At 36.5% G+C, this 17,476-nt stretch overlaps 1 protein-coding gene and 1 pseudogene across 2 annotated transcripts; both read right to left on the minus strand.

The window, feature by feature from the left end:
- Window positions 1-735: 735 nt before the first annotated feature.
- On the minus strand, window positions 736-4,862 carry LOC146943239 (putative alkaline/neutral invertase B). 2 transcript variants are annotated; one of them, XM_085757327.1, is made up of 5 exons: window positions 4,782-4,862; window positions 3,409-3,893; window positions 2,775-3,206; window positions 1,896-2,454; window positions 736-1,487 (listed from the first exon to the last, which is right to left on the minus strand). In XM_085757327.1, the coding sequence occupies exons 2-5, from the start codon at window positions 3,847-3,849 to the stop codon at window positions 1,189-1,191; spliced, it is 1,731 nt and encodes a 576-aa protein (XP_085613453.1). In that variant the 5' UTR covers window positions 3,850-3,893; window positions 4,782-4,862; the 3' UTR covers window positions 736-1,188. The 2 variants fall into 2 exon arrangements, with proteins under 2 accessions (XP_085613453.1, XP_085613454.1); XM_085757328.1 differs by having other exon boundaries at window positions 4,618-4,862.
- Window positions 4,863-5,658: 796 nt separating this feature from the next.
- Window positions 5,659-17,138, minus strand: LOC146943240 (uncharacterized; annotated as a pseudogene).
- Between the last annotated feature and the right edge of the window lie 338 nt (window positions 17,139-17,476).

The raw sequence follows: 17,476 nt of genomic DNA on the forward strand, positions 1-17,476 counted from the left end.
TTTGCTCCAATGGTAAAATATTTAAGGAACCTTTAAGCACTCGCATTTATATTATTTTCTAGGGAAATGCTAAAGAGTGCCCTTGGGGCATTGGTTAAGAAAACACAAATAGAAATAATTTGTTGAAAAATGGTGAAAAGTGTTTCTATTAGCATAATTTTTATCTCAATTTGAAATATTAATTCATTCGTTTTAATTCATACATGAAAATTTATGAAATGTCTAAGTTTTTTATTGCAATTTACCCCATAACAGACGCTAAAAAAAATTAAAAATGTGTTTGTGACGTTTACATATGGAATTTATGCATAATCACTTAGATACTAATTTAAGTAGTTCTTTGTTTCTTTACTGAATAATGAATATTTTAAGATTAAATAATCGAGAGACTTTTCTATAGCATAGTTTTGTAGGTCTAACTTTATATGGAGCCCCGCAAGTGGATGATGAGATTAGACTCCTCAGATTAGTAGTTTCTTGACCGGATACCGAGTTTTTTAAAATAAAATAAAAAACTTGACTTAAATATAAGAAATAAGTACATTTATTTAATTCATATTTGGATCAAATAAATATACATCAACGACAATAATGGTTTGTTATACTAAGGTTTTTTTTAGTTTTAAGGATTTTGTGGAGGTAAATAATTTTCAACTAACATATATATTAAAAGGACCAGAAAAAATAGATGCTAGTGAATCATATCAAATCCCAATAAAAGGTAAAATAGAAGGGTGGATGAATATACGCGTCTCATTTCATTCATATAAAAAGGATAAATGGAGGAATGAATGACTCATGTAGCTTCACATTTCGTGATGTGGTAATGCCAGTTCAAGAAAACACAATCTATTGTCAGCGCTTCCGTAATTTCAATCTAATTGTAACATTTGCATCTAAGAACATATATTGTCCAGTCCACCAAGAACTGCAAGCTGTTCCTGATAACGAACCATGGTTTCACCTTGTGCATAAAACAACTTTTCCATTGACGATCCTGAAAACTCTACAGAACACAGATGCTATACTTATGAGCATTCCACTGAAGGAATACGCAAACACTAGACATGTGGAATGAAACAGAATGATTCATGACGGTGTTTGTCCACACATTCTTCCACTCACTACATTTCTTACTTCTTCCTTTTTATCATTGCAAGTCAAAATTGATGAGGAGAGACAAAAAAATCACAAAGTCCATGAATTTGATCTCTTGAGCACAGGATCCTTTAGCTGTCGGTCTTCTTCAAGTGCTATAATACCTAAATGTGAAGGATCATCAAGCATCATCCTAGCCACCAAATAACCAGCAATAGACCAGGTTTGGCATTTTCGAGCCTGCTTCCCAATGTATCGACCATGTGTTCCGTCATAATATTCCGGCCAGTTGTCTTTTAGCAATCTGGCCTCAGCAATTTGAAGGGCACGTTTTGCAATTTGGGGTCGCCCAGTCTTGATAGCCGCCGCAGACAAAAACCATAACATAACTGTAACCACCATAACCAATATCACCATATTAAAAAAGCAAATGCTAAAAGAGTTGAAAATATAAAGTAGAGAAATTCTCTTCTTTTTTTTCTGGCATTAGCATAGCCCTTGTTTGGAGACTGGCTAATAAAGTCTTTCATAACCAAGTTTGAAATGATAGAGTTTGACTAAATCACGATGACACGTGGTTTTGTCGAAGCTACATAGCGTAGTTTATGCTATATCATGATTTTGTTAAACTCATTGTCAATGCAAACATGCACTCAAATTATCTACGTCTATCATATTATTCCTATGTTTCCACTGCATTTGTTTAATGATGAAATGAAGTTTGATTTCCCTCAAAAGTCGTACACACACACACACACATTTGTTCTGCGAAATTCAGAATGGTAGCATAAGAGTACCTGGCCAAGATCCCCCATTGTGGTAACTCCATCTAGTATTTTTTGGGTCACATCCTGTTATGATCCTCCATTCATGATTTTCAAGGGCTGGATAACAAACTTTGACAGGCATCTCCCCAATTAATTCTTCCCACCGTGATTCTATGAGATCCATAATTGCAACTGACTGTTCAGGAGTTGCCAAGCAGGACAAAATTGCTATGCAATTACCAAGGCAAAACCAGCGGAAATCCATCCTAGCCGGACTCACATTCCCAATAAAGTATCCGCCATGATGAGGCATGAAATCAAAAATCCAATCTGGTAAAGAATCGGGAATGACATTAAACTTGTTCACAGCAGTATGTGAGTACTCTTCTGTTTTGAATCGATATATATCATTAAGTTGCTTCAAATCCAACCAAAAGTGGCTTCTCATATGATAGCTTAAGGCATGCAAGCGTTTCGCAATTCGTTCCATAAACTCTTTCCCTTCAGCATCTGGCTTAAGCAATAGCATGGCACATCTTAAAGCCATGAAGAACAATGCTTGAATTTCAATTGGATAGCCATAAACACCCTGAAATCATAAATTATAAATAAAAAATGAAGTAAGAAATGGATAGATTAACGACTAGGAATAAAAGTCATAGTAAATCCCCTGTCAGTGCCTAGTAGTAGCATATCTAGAATAACTCTGCTAGATTGTTATTCTCATTCACTTTGGATTCAGTACTAGCAAAAAAACAGATTATGACTTGAGTTTTGATTTTTACACAGGATTGAAGTCATTGTGATATAAATTTACAAAGTTGGGGAAAACATAGAAAAATCATTTTATCCTATCATCAATGCTTATTTTCCAGGCAGTAGATTATGAATAAAGTTCAGAAAACTCACCATTCTACGATCAATCATACAGCACCCATCAGCACATAGTAAAGTTGGAAATGTATCAAACCCCTCTGACAAGCATAAACTCAGAATCAAACGCATACCCTTTTGACATTCAGGCTGGTCAGCTAAAGAAGAGTCTCCTGTAGATTTTGTGTATGCACGAAGCAATATGATCCACCAAAATCCAGAATCAACAGGAGCAACCCTGCCTATTGCACTTTCACCAAAATCTGCTATCAAGGTTTCGCGGTTTCTGACCGGATCATGGAATACCTTAAAACTAGCAGGCATCACCCCTTCTGCCAGATGAAACCTATCAATCTTTTTTTCCCATGATTGAAGACGAAGAGTCTTCAAGAGAAAATTCTTAACAATGTCTGGTTCCCCATGCATCAAAAAAGCCAGAGCACTTGGAACAAAGTCTCTAACAAAAACCTAGGCACAAGTATAATTCCCCATATTAGGCCTCCATAGGAAACTCAAAATGGATGGAAAAATATAAAAGGATCAAAACCACTGATCCAGCATGACAAGGTCCATATTAGGGACTCCAAAGTTAAGTACAAATCCATTAAAAGAATAAAAAAAAAACACGTTATGAAATTGTACGAAAAAAAAGGTAACAAAGACATGTTACCTGATCATAATTAAGATTCTCATCAGAATTGTCCAAGGCAGCAATTGTTCCAACTGGTTCACCACGAAAATGTACCAAGGAACGCCTGAGAGCTTCCCAAGCTTCGGGCAAAATTGAATGAGAGTCCAATAGCAGTGATCTTGGAGTATTAAGACCAGATTTGTGCACGGGAGAAAAGGCATGATCAAGATGTTCTCCAAGGCGAGGGAAGTTGTCAAGTTTTGAGGCCAATAGACGTGGAGATAAGCCTATTGATAGTTCACTCATTGATCTTTCATCACATGATCTTTGTCTCTCAATGTTCAAAGTCCTTGGCTTATCTAATACTTTAGAGAAATCAAATTCCTCAAATTCTGCGACACTACATAGCGAGTCTTGACTTTTCAAATTTCCATTACCATTGTGATGAGACCAATCTATTGGAGGGGTAGAGGTAGACATCTTCCAGCAATATCTTAGCACTTGCAGTAGTAGTCCTCAAAATCCTGCAGACAGGGTTATTTAAAGTTAAATGATATACAAAATTACCAATATGACCCTTCTAGGATACACAACTTCTTAATTTGCAGCTTATAGCATAAGTGTTTATCATGATGAGCGCTTATATTATAAAATAAAAAAAAGATAAAAAATAATGTTGCAATGTTTTCGTATATATGTATGTGCTTGAACATGTATGTCAAACGATCTCACAAATGCATATGCGAGAAGATAAGCTCAAATAAGTCCATGGTAATGAAGTGGTTAATTCCTGGTTTAGTGATCGACTTTGTATGTTAAAATGAAATAAATATTTGTGATACATATATAATAATTCTTTAAATCCAAAATTTGAAATGATGTTGAGTTGTTGAAGCACATACGTACATACAGGTTCCACAAAATGATTAAGAACACGAAACGAAGCAGAAGTTTCCAATTCAAGATCCCTAGAATTATATATATAAGAAAACGTTATTTGATTTTCTGAGTATGATTTGATGAAGAAACGTTGATTCATGAGTTTTGACATAAAAGAAAAGAAAAGAAAGATAATTAAATCTGGGAAGCAGCAATTAAAGGAAAGAAAAAGATGTGCATGGATCCTCAAAATACGTTACGTCAATGAATTAACAGAATCATGAAGCATGATTTGAAATGAAGATTTACGTTAAATAACGAAAGCATTATGTTAATTATGGAAGAAGATTAATCAAGTAAGTAACTAACCGAAACAAGAAAGCATGAGAGAATCGAATCGAATCGAATCACACAGCAACGTATGTATGAATATGAACGTCGTGATGGAAATGCGAAGGGTGAAATCATGAGATCATAGTATTCTATTCTATTCTATTAGGAAGTAATTAATTAGAATTAATAAATAAACTAACCTCACAGCAAGAAAAGTATGGAAAGAGAGAGAGAACGAAGCACGTGAAGAAGCTGTGTGTTTCCTCGTGAATTGTGATTGTGATTGTGATTGTGATTGTGATTTGTATTACTACTACTACTGGTAGTACTATAAAAGTGAGTGTGGCTTTTTCTCTCTTGTTTTTATTCAATCATGCAATTCACTATACTAGTACTATATTATTATATTTGAAAAATACAATTTGGCATATGTGTGTGTGTGTTGTACGTACGGAGGGAGGGAGAGCTTGATATTTTGGTGCTACCCTCACTTACTCACTCATCTACAAACCTACCCTCTCTTTTCTTTTTTTGGACTTACATTACATTGATGCTCACTTGCTAAATATACGAAGTACTGAGTACTATTAATAGTCCACATACATCATTTATTGAATGAACCTTAAAAGTGAATTTTTGCTTATATTTGTGACCTGAGGGTGTATATAAGACCATGTCATGTTAACCAATGCCCCCAAGGCACTGGTTAAGGAATCCAAAAGTAGAAAAATTGTCTTGGAAATATAAACGGTTACTTTTGACTAACTAATTATTACACCACTTTTTAATAAAATTTTACATCTTTTAGCTGTTTAACCAATGCCCCGGGGGCATCAGTTAACATTCTCCTATATATATATATATATGTATGTATATATATAGGGTATATCACATGAGAATGACTTTTGTATGTGAGAATGGTGAGAACAATTATAGGCACTTGGATATTAAATATGTAAGACCATGTACAATGGTAAAATACATTCAACAACCTTCAACATCCACTTTTTCAATTCTCAAGACTCCACATCATTTTCTCTCTCTTAATTCATCACTCATTCAAATTTTACCTCTCCAATGGTTTTTTCATTCAACACTCTACCCCACCACCTTTTTTTTCTTATTCTTATTTAATTTTATATTTATGTTTTTATAATTACATAAAATTACAATTATCGATTATAATTAAATTAAAATAAAGAAACACTTAACAATTTTTTTTTTGTTTTTTGTAAAAACAAAATTTATTTAAATAATTTATTTTTATTTTCTTAACTTAAAATGCAATACAACAAACTAAGCACGCGACACACAAATAGCTTAAAATGCAAGCCAACAAACAAGCACACAACACACAAGTAATTTATTTAATACGATACAAATCATCTTCAATCACGAAACATTCCAAACTTTGTCCATATGTGCTTCACTAGATCTGCTTGCAATTCGTGATGAACATTTGGATCACGCAACTCGGATCTAGCACGCATATGATTTGCAAAAGTAGGTAACACCTCGGTCGAGTATGGTTGCGGTGTACTAGATCCACTTCCCACAGATTGCTCAAAATCGGTCCAACGTTGAGCATATGTATCTCGTTCATCCTCAACAATCATATTATGTAATATGATGCATGACCTCATGATGATACCCAAATAGGCTATGTCCCATAAGCGAGTTGGTTCACAGATGATTTTAAATCGAGCTTGAAGCACTCCAAAAGCACGTTCGATGTCCTTCCGACAGCTCTCCTGTTGTTTTGCAAATAACCTATCGGGTTCACTTTGAGGAAGTCTAATTGATTTGACGAAAGTTGGATAAGAAGGGTAGATACCATCAGCTAGATAGTATGCCATATTATAGGGACGTTGATTCACAAAGTAATTCACCCTTGGAGCTTTTCCCTGTTCCACATCATCAAATACTGGTGACCGGTCTAGAACGTTTATATCGTTCAACGTTCCCGGACATCCAAAAAAGGAATGCCGGATCCATAGACCATGAGATGCAACTGCTTCAAGAATAACTGTGGTGGTTCCCTTATCCCCCTGGTGAATTGACCTTCCCATGCTTTAGGACAATTTTTCAACTCCCAGTGCATGCAGTCAATACTCTCGATCATCCCTGGGAACCCTCGCATTTCACTAACATGTAGTATTCTTTGCAGGTCATCTTGGGTTGGTGCTCTCAAGTACACTTGCTCATACAGTCGTATGATTCCTTTGCAGAATCTAAGTAAGCACTCCAATGTTGTACTACTTCCTATTTTGATGTATTCATCGACCGCATCTGCTGCCACACCATATGCTAACATTCGCATTGTTGTGGTACATTTTGCTAATGGTGATATACCTTCTTTGTTGACGGCATCAACTCGCTGGGTGAAGTAGTTATCACTACTTGAAAGGTCTCCAACGATTTGAAGGAAAACGTGTTTTTGTATCCGGTACCGACGACGAAACATTGCATCGTCATATGTAGGCTCATTGGCAAAGTAGTCGTCAATGAGTCTTTGGTTAGCCGCTGCATGATCTCTATTTAAATATTTTCTACTACGAGATCCACTACCTTCCTCTATTTTTTTCGACGCTGAATAAATCGGTTGATGATATAAGTGTCTTCAACATCACGTTTTTGGAAGTAGGCTTCCATATCAAAAGGATTCATTGATAGTTTTTTGGTGATATTAGAAGTAGATATGAATGAGATTTGTGATATTAAAAGTAGATATGAGTCCATATATATAAGTATATTGTGTGGTGGACACTGACGGATTCGAAATAAGTTATTGTATTGTATTAAAGCAAACAATGGCGATAATTATTAAAGTCACGGATAGTATCATTTTATTAAACAGTGGGCACACATTACAACGAATGGAGGAAGACAGTGGGCATAATTATTAAAGCAAATAGTATGTGAAATAAGTGGCACACAGTGGGCATAATTATTAAAGCAAATAGTTTGTGAAATAACTCACGGGGGACTAGACAACACTAGGGACTATCACTGAGACTAGACAACACTGACAATTATTAAAGTAAACACTGGGGACTAGACAACACTGACAATTTTGACCGAATACAAACAAATATTACAGTGAAATTAATTTCCAAACAGCTCACGCACCAAGTTTTCGAACAAATTTTTTTCCGGTCATCGAGATGCTCTTCGGAACTTAACTTTAGGTACAGTTTCATTTTCTTCAATCTGTTTTTCTCATGTTGCTCTGCGGTGTACTCTTTCAATTGTTCAATCTCTTGCACCTTGATTTTCTTTGAATTGAACCCACTCTTTTTCCACCTCCTCCAAGGCAGCAGCGTCCTTGCTTTTCTTTTTTCCTTTTTTTTAGCTGCCTCCCTACCCATTAGACGAGCACTAGATCCTACAGAGTCCTCGTGAAATCTCTTAGATCCACTACTTCCTGAGCCAACATTTCCTCCCACTTGACTACCATAGCGTGGTTGATCACGGAGAGCGCGCCATTCTTCCTTTAAAGTAAATTGAACATTCTTCCCACATGCATATAATTCCTGGGCTTTTGCCAAAACATCATCTTCCGACCAACCGCTTGCATGCAAACGCTTAGCGGTATCATAAGCACCAACCCATTTATTTATTAATTTGCTCATATAATTAAAACAGTTTCGGCATGCAACTACATCGCACGGAGAATCGAACGAGCAATGGTCATTACAATACTCAGCAATTTTACCCCAATATGCTTCACTTGTCTGGTTTCTCCCGACAACACTGCATGTTCCATATTTTATCCACCCACTAATTAACACCAAATTTTGTTCAGTGTTCCATGATGGTTGCTGGTTTTTCTTGCTCTTAGGAGTTGTATCCTCTGGAATTGGAGTGACTTCATTAGCTCTTGTCATTCCACCACGATTTATTTGTGATGAAAATTCAGGATATTCACTGTAACATCCCACTCGTCAGCTAATGGAAAATTCATCTGTTAAATGTATCAGAGGACTAAGATTCATGGAAAGTGATTATGATGAAGAAAGTTAAGTACGACGGAAGATATTTATATGTAATATCAGTTAAGCATGAGTTATGTATCAAGGTCAGGTAAACACGACTGAGACGAAGGGCATTTAAGTAATCTCGCACAAGGGAGTATATAAGTGATTTTGAGGGTGGAAACCTCATAATTTCTTCCTCTTTCTCTCTCTAGGTTTTGAGAGAAAGAGTTCTCTCCTCCTTCTCTCTACCATGCGCCCTCCCTCTCTTCTCTAATCAACCAAACTTCTTCCAAATCAAGATCAAGCATGATTAAGCATGGCTTAGCAAGCAAGAAACAAGTGAAGGAAAGGATTAAAGCTTGGTTTGGTGGGAAAAGCTAAGGATCAAGATTGAAGCAAAAGCTAGGGTTTGAGCTTGGATCTTGAAGGAAAGCAAGCAAACATGATTAGGTGAGTTCCATAGATAGAATTCCTTACCTTTGGGATTATGATTATGTCTTGTAGAAAACATGATTTGGATTAGAATGTAAGTTAGGGTTTTAGTACCCCTTTTGCCATTAATCATTGAAATGATGTTGTTTGTTGTCATGTAATTGTTCTAAGCTGTTTTCTATGTATTCTGGGTGTCTTGTGTGCATTGGAAACTCAATTTTGAGGTTTAGAGGTCAAAATTACGAATTCTGCAGGTCTGGTACTGAAGAACCTCGCTTAAGCGAGAAAAATCTCGCTCAAGCGAGATTTTTGCCGAATCAAATTAAAATCTCGCTTGGAATCTCGCTCAAGCGAGAAATCTCGCTTGGAATCTCGCTCAAGCATGATGAATCTCGCTCAAGCGAGATTTGACAGCACAGTACTATTTTACAAGAAAATTCACGAAATGCAGTGGTTTCGACCAAGTTTTTCCCTGCAGTCTCTTATAACTTTAAAAACCCCTCAAAGTTAAGTTATCATTGCTCATTATACCTAAAGATATTGGTAAAGAAATGCATGAACAACATCAAGAATTTCAATGACGAATTGCACATGAAATGTTATGTTATGATATAGATTGGGGTAGCAAGATATTCCTTAAGGGAAAGAACTAGAACCTTGACATAGTTGTCGAGAATTAGAATGATGACCATGAATATTTATGTATGTTAAGATGCTAGGAATATTTTCTACTCTCATGAACAAGAATGAATTAGCATGTTTAGCAAGAATCCCTAGAATGTTAAGACGCGAAGTATGTTATCTTCGCACATGATTAAGAATGTACAAGCATGAACAAGTAAGACTTTACCGCTAATCGGATCGATTAAGGTTCCGAGGTAAACATGTAAGCATGATTAAGTATAACTTTTATGAACGACAAGACCATGATTAATAAGTGTAGGTGACATGTCTCTTGCTATCCACATCAGGGGGATACAAGGGGTTCTCATGATGAGAACGATTCAAGCCGTAAGGGACCCGCATGTCACTGAGTAAACAAGACGTAGGTGATCGTGTCTCGTGTTATCCACACCAGGGGGATACGGGAGGTTCTCGACCTAAGGGGAATGGTTCAAGCCGCAAGGGACCCGCACGAAACCGAGGGAGTCCGATGTACGTACATCGGTCATGTATGGGATTGATTTCGGGGTTACTCCACCCGGGACTATCCGTAAAATGAATCAAGATAATAACTGTTTGTTCAACGCTAACCTAATGAATGAACTTAGATACGTTTATGTATTATATGAATATGATTATGTTTCTTATGATTATAGTTATGTTAAGATCAAGTTCAGGCAAGAATGATCCCATGCACATTATGTTCAAGAATAAGAGCACTAGGTGCTAAATGACAAGTACAAGGCATGGATTAGAGCAAGTAAAGATTATGATACCGATGACGATCTTAGGTTTCCCCTTATCGTCCGGTTTAGAATCGTGCCATGATTATGTTATGTTTAGGCCTTGATACATAAAGCGTATCCTTGGCAATGCGGTCCTAGGTTCCCCCTCGACCGCCATGACACGTATAGGAAGTGAAGCCTAAAACAAGTAGGATATGATAAGACGGCTCTAGTATGCACTACCGTCTAAGTCTGCAAATCCCCACACACGTATAATCAACCGTCAGGTTGTAATGTAGACACGTGGTGACCGTAGGTTTCCCCTTGAGGTTGCCTATAGCCTAGGATTTAGGGGAACTCACTGAGACATTATGTCTCATCCCAATCCTTATTTGTTTCAGATAAGCAGGATGTTTATGCATGTTCGAAGCCGGATGGATATTACTTCAAGGGTTCGTTCATAAAGCTGCAAGACGTTATGGACTTCAAGGATGTAATTTTTTATGAATGGATGAATCGTGTTGTATTATTATTTATACGAACGTAACTTGATGTAAATATTATTCATTCGAAGTTTTTAATTGTTGTATATTTTAATGTATCCAGTACTAATATTAACGCACGTGCCAGACTTTCTAGATACGTCTGGTATGGGTGTTACAATTGGTATCAGAGCAGGTCGATTCAGACCGTGCCTTGGGTCAATAAAGTACAACTAAGGTAGTGGGACCATTGGGTTCCGGGTAAAAGTTCTAATTGTTGTTGTTAGTTGAGCCTGATCAACTCAATTTAGCATTCGACGATTGGAATGGATGCCTGAGAGCTGAATAGGACCAAGGAGGAATGAAGTATGAGATGGAGATGCACTGGAAAGTGTGAACTCATAATTGAGAACTCGGATAAGTATTAGTAAGAGTTTGATCGTGCCAAAAGGTGGCCGGTGAACTAAGCAAGCACAAGTGTGAATCCTCCGGGAATGTAAGACATGTTAAGAAAGAAGTTCCGACAAATTCGAGTATGATGTTAGTGATACTTTAAGTATCCGTAAGTGAAGAAGTTGGGTATATATATATATATATTTTGGAACGTGAGTACGAGATATAAGTTAAGGATAAGTCTGTATGTGTTGATGGAATTAGTAAGTTCTCAGGAATTGAGATATGAGGATAAAGTTGAAAATCTGTATGTTCAGTGAGAATAAGGTTCAAACAATGAATGAGTTGGCAGAGAAATAAGTTAAGCCGTTCTTAGCGGACGAAGTTGAAGTTTTATGTGGAAGTTTATGTTAAGTGCTTGGAGGACAAGATATCAGTTTTTAATGTGTCGTGAATTGAATCGATTGATGTTAATGCTTGTCATGCAAAGGTTATAGAATTGTTTTTAAGACGATCGAAAGGAATGATATGCATTGGGATACTTGAGGAAATAAGATTTTATGAAAAATATGATTTTTTGGAAAACTGTGTTGAAGAAAGCACGTCAATAGCGAAAATTTCGCTAATAACGAAATTACTCCAGAGGATTTCGCTAATAGCGTACCTGGAGCGAAATTTCGGTTTTCTCAAAAACTGTCATTTCGTCTCTAGGGTTAGCAGTAACTATTGGAGGTTGTTTTCACAATCTTTTATGCAACAAAAACTCTCTAAAGCATCAAGTATCGAATGCATATTACACCCTATGATTTCTAAGGAAGAAAATGCATGGACAACTATTAACGGAATCAATCTGGTTCAAGGTAACATTAGAAGTTAACGTGGCAAGAACGGGCGAAGAGCATGGGTCAAGAGTTTTAAGGTTTTGGCTTATGGAACGGATTAAGTGGATGCAAAGACATGAGATGGAAAGTAAAGTGGTAAGATAATTGTGCGAAGTCACAAGATTTCCAGATTTTATGAAGTCATGAGCACTCCCGGATCTATGTTTTGCTTAATTGAATTGCTAAAGCCCGTTAAGATGTTGAATTCAAAAGTTTACAAGATTTTTGAAAGGTAGACACATATGGGTGATTGGATTTGATGTTTATAGATTTTAAAATGGAATTTTTCAGGTACCGGTTGTTACGACTCACGTAGAGTGGGCTAGACTCACCGGAACTAAGGTTGGATGACACAGATGTGTTATCAACTTATTCCGTGGCTTTAGAGCAACGACTGGGGCCAAATTTATTATATTTTTATATAGAGAGAAGTCGTCAACGCCAATGACCCGTGTGTTAAATTATGATGTTTTCTTAAAGAAAGAAATTAACGAGCAAACATTAGTTTGATTACGCAAAACATAGTATGCGAGAATACAATGAAGTATGATCAGGAAAAGTATGTATAAATTATGATAAGTCTATTATGGGAATTCAAGATTTCTCAGAAACAAGTTTATGTATAGTAAGTGTATGTCATGAGGTGAACTCAACCAGTGAGAAAGTAAGGTCTATCCTCAAATAAAAAAGTATGGTAATTTGACAAGTATACCATAAGATTCAACCTTGCAAGGTATTGTGAGGTGCATGTTTATGGCAATGGTTGTCATATGGAAGGTTTTGAGAAAGGCTCAAGAAGATGATGCTCATATGAGAGAAAGAAGGTGAAGTTCAGTCGTCCCAATGGATTAAAGTATTGGTTAAGGCCAACTAGTGGGAATCAGAGTGGCGCAACGAAAGTTAATTGGTATAGTTGTTAACGGTAATCATGGAACATGGAATGTGATAGTAAGAGCCTTCGTTAGATGCATTATCGGACAAGCGAGAATTTCTCAAAATGTTAAGTAAGAATGGAGATATATGTAAGGATATGTGCTATGATAAGAAAAATGCAGGATAAGGTGACAATGTGTGAACATAACCGGATATGATGTTTTGAAGATTCACGTTATTTGTTCTCAGAACGAGGAGATGAGATAATGTTATGAGGATCAAGGATCCTATATGATTTATGTTATGCAATTATGTGAGTCTCCCAGATATGTATGTAAGTCAAGAAAGAATAAGAAAGAAGCTACTTTAAAGTTCAAGAATTTCATTCTGGATGAAGATATAAATCATGAGTTATGCACGATTAAGTGCATGCTCTCTTATGTCAGACTTGTTAAACGATCACGATACTTGCTATGAAGATTTCGAACTATGATTTAAAAACTCTTAAAATTTAAAAGGGGTATTGAGAGACTTGGAAACGAAATTATTTAAACATGACAAATTTTTCACGAAATTCTTTTAAAAGATTATGTCTCTATTCGTTCTAAAGATCCAAATACCCATGTTTAAAAAACTTTTTAAAGTAATATGTTAGGACGAGTATCGTTATTATTTAACAAGAAACGACACTTGAAGGTGTGCGAATGTTATGGAGAGCATAATGTGTTGAAGTGAACAACAAAGGTTTTCGAAAAGTTTATGAGACGCACAAGTATATGTTAAGAGTATTCAAATGCAAGAGATCTAAGTCAGAAGTTTTAAGAGCATGTAAGTTGCAAGATGGGTTGATGAATATTATACGTATAGGTGTAATTAATTTCACCTCTTTATGACGAGTTATATGAGCCATCCATGAATTCGGGTGCAATAAGAATGGTAATGAGATCGAAAGATTTCTTAAGACTCTGAAAATGGATAAGAGATTCGTAGAATCGTCAAGATAAGTAATGTAAGAAAGAGGCACATATCTCAAGGTACAATAAGGGAAAATTATGTTTTAACTATGTATAGGTATGCTAAGATGTTTTAAAGTTGCAAGTAAGCAGTGCAGGGCAAACCTGGTTTCCGTAGGATCCCAGTTAAAAGGAAAATCCTGAGTGTTCATGATTATGATGAGGTAACGTAACGAAATGGTTCATGTTTATGATAAGATACCTTTGTGAATGGTTATGTTAAGCGGGTAAGATCCGAGTCTGAGACAATAAGTTTAGGTGTAGCAAGGTAAGTTCCAAGTCATGATATACTAAGATAACTCTAAGTTTGAGTGATAATGAGATCAAGAAGGCTATGTTTAGTTACAAGTGTATTAAGAAACAAAATGAGGATTATACGATGAACCCTTTGGGTGTGTATGAATGGAAAATGTTTGGCTCAGACCATAGGCGATAAGTTTTTGTCAAGATAATTGGTAGTCGATCTCTAAATTTCGAGGACGAAATTTTTTTTAAGGGGGGTAGAGTGTAACATCCCACTCGTCAGCTAATGGAAAATTCATCTGTTAAATGTATCAGAGGACTAAGATTCATGGAAAGTGATTATGATGAAGAAAGTTAAGTACGACGGAAGATATTTATATGTAATATCAGTTAAGCATGAGTTATGTATCAAGGTCAGGTAAACACGACTGAGACGAAGGGCATTTAAGTAATCTCGCACAAGGGAGTATATAAGTGATTTTGAGGGTGGAAACCTCATAATTTCTTCCTCTTTCTCTCTCTAGGTTTTGAGAGAAAGAGTTCTCTCCTCCTTCTCTCTACCATGCGCCCTCCCTCTCTTCTCTAATCAACCAAACTTCTTCCAAATCAAGATCAAGCATGATTAAGCATGGCTTAGCAAGCAAGAAACAAGTGAAGGAAAGGATTAAAGCTTGGTTTGGTGGGAAAAGCTAAGGATCAAGATTGAAGCAAAAGCTAGGGTTTGAGCTTGGATCTTGAAGGAAAGCAAGCAAACATGATTAGGTGAGTTCCATAGATAGAATTCCTTACCTTTGGGATTATGATTATGTCTTGTAGAAAACATGATTTGGATTAGAATGTAAGTTAGGGTTTTAGTACCCCTTTTGCCATTAATCATTGAAATGATGTTGTTTGTTGTCATGTAATTGTTCTAAGCTGTTTTCTATGTATTCTGGGTGTCTTGTGTGCATTGGAAACTCAATTTTGAGGTTTAGAGGTCAAAATTACGAATTCTGCAGGTCTGGTACTGAAGAACCTCGCTTAAGCGAGAAAAATCTCGCTCAAGCGAGATTTTTGCCGAATCAAATTAAAATCTCGCTTGGAATCTCGCTCAAGCGAGAAATCTCGCTTGGAATCTCGCTCAAGCATGATGAATCTCGCTCAAGCGAGATTTGACAGCACAGTACTATTTTACAAGAAAATTCACGAAATGCAGTGGTTTCGACCAAGTTTTTCCCTGCAGTCTCTTATAACTTTAAAAACCCCTCAAAGTTAAGTTATCATTGCTCATTATACCTAAAGATATTGGTAAAGAAATGCATGAACAACATCAAGAATTTCAATGACGAATTGCACATGAAATGTTATGTTATGATATAGATTGGGGTAGCAAGATATTCCTTAAGGGAAAGAACTAGAACCTTGACATAGTTGTCGAGAATTAGAATGATGACCATGAATATTTATGTATGTTAAGATGCTAGGAATATTTTCTACTCTCATGAACAAGAATGAATTAGCATGTTTAGCAAGAATCCCTAGAATGTTAAGACGCGAAGTATGTTATCTTCGCACATGATTAAGAATGTACAAGCATGAACAAGTAAGACTTTACCGCTAATCGGATCGATTAAGGTTCCGAGGTAAACATGTAAGCATGATTAAGTATAACTTTTATGAACGACAAGACCATGATTAATAAGTGTAGGTGACATGTCTCTTGCTATCCACATCAGGGGGATACAAGGGGTTCTCATGATGAGAACGATTCAAGCCGTAAGGGACCCGCATGTCACTGAGTAAACAAGACGTAGGTGATCGTGTCTCGTGTTATCCACACCAGGGGGATACGGGAGGTTCTCGACCTAAGGGGAATGGTTCAAGCCGCAAGGGACCCGCACGACACCGAGGGAGTCCGATGTACGTACATCGGTCATGTATGGGATTGATTTCGGGGTTACTCCACCTGGGACTATCCGTAAAATGAATCAAGATAATAACTGTTTGTTCAACGCTAACCTAATGAATGAACTTAGATACGTTTATGTATTATATGAATATGATTATGTTTCTTATGATTATAGTTATGTTAAGATCAAGTTCAGGCAAGAATGATCCCATGCACATTATGTTCAAGAATAAGAGCACTAGGTGCTAAATGACAAGTACAAGGCATGGATTAGAGCAAGTAAAGATTATGATACCGATGACGATCTTAGGTTTCCCCTTATCGTCCGGTTTAGAATCGTGCCATGATTATGTTATGTTTAGGCCTTGATACATAAAGCGTATCCTTGGCAATGCGGTCCTAGGTTCCCCCTCGACCGCCATGACACGTATAGGAAGTGAAGCCTAAAACAAGTAGGATATGATAAGACGGCTCTAGTATGCACTACCGTCTAAGTCTGCAAATCCCCACACACGTATAATCAACCGTCAGGTTGTAATGTAGACACGTGGTGACCGTAGGTTTCCCCTTGAGGTTGCCTATAGCCTAGGATTTAGGGGAACTCACTGAGACATTATGTCTCATCCCAATCCTTATTTGTTTCAGATAAGCAGGATGTTTATGCATGTTCGAAGCCGGATGGATATTACTTCAAGGGTTCGTTCATAAAGCTGCAAGACGTTATGGACTTCAAGGATGTAATTTTTTATGAATGGATGAATCGTGTTGTATTATTATTTATACGAACGTAACTTGATGTAAATATTATTCATTCGAAGTTTTTAATTGTTGTATATTTTAATGTATCCAGTACTAATATTAACGCACGTGCCAGACTTTCTAGATACGTCTGGTATGGGTGTTACATTCACCAACACTCTGAAAATTTTCATTCACCATTGGCATATAACCATTAAATAGGGGTGTTTGAGATGGATAACCCATCATAGATCTATGATATGGATTAATGTTGTCAAGAACAGGGGATGGGTGATTAAAATTTGATGCAAAACCAAAATTAGGCATGTTTTGAGGATGTTGGTTGGAAAATTGATTTGGATTTTGAGAATGTTGGTTGGGAAATTGATTTGGGTTTTGAAGATGTTGGTTGGGAAATTGATTTGGGTGTTGATAATTGTTGGGATTTTGGTAGTTAAATGGGTAATCAGAAGAATTTTGGGTGTTGAATTGATTATTATTGGGATCCATTTCACTAAGTAAAGACTAAAACTTCAAAAGAAAAACTAATAATAAGATTAAGAGAGTGAAAAACTTGGTTTTTTTCT

This window comes from Medicago sativa, chromosome 3 (assembly GCF_051527215.1).
Source record: "Medicago sativa cultivar Bolivia chromosome 3, Bolivia_mono, whole genome shotgun sequence".
In the NCBI taxonomy this organism is placed as follows: Eukaryota; Viridiplantae; Streptophyta; class Magnoliopsida; order Fabales; family Fabaceae; genus Medicago; species Medicago sativa.

What these genes read in the sequence shown, in the direction of transcription:
- LOC146943239 (XM_085757327.1), bottom strand. Translation starts at nt 3,849, where the DNA reads ATGTCTACCTCTACCCCTCCAATAGATTGGTCTCATCACAATGGTAAT. An exon ending in AGAATCTTAATTATGATCAG is followed by an intron (nt 3,207 to 3,408) that starts GTAACATGTCTT and finishes ACTTGTGCCTAG; the next exon opens with GTTTTTGTTAGAGACTTTGT. An exon ending in CAATGGGGGATCTTGGCCAG is followed by an intron (nt 1,488 to 1,895) that starts GTACTCTTATGC and finishes TGGTGGTTACAG; the next exon opens with TTATGTTATGGTTTTTGTCT.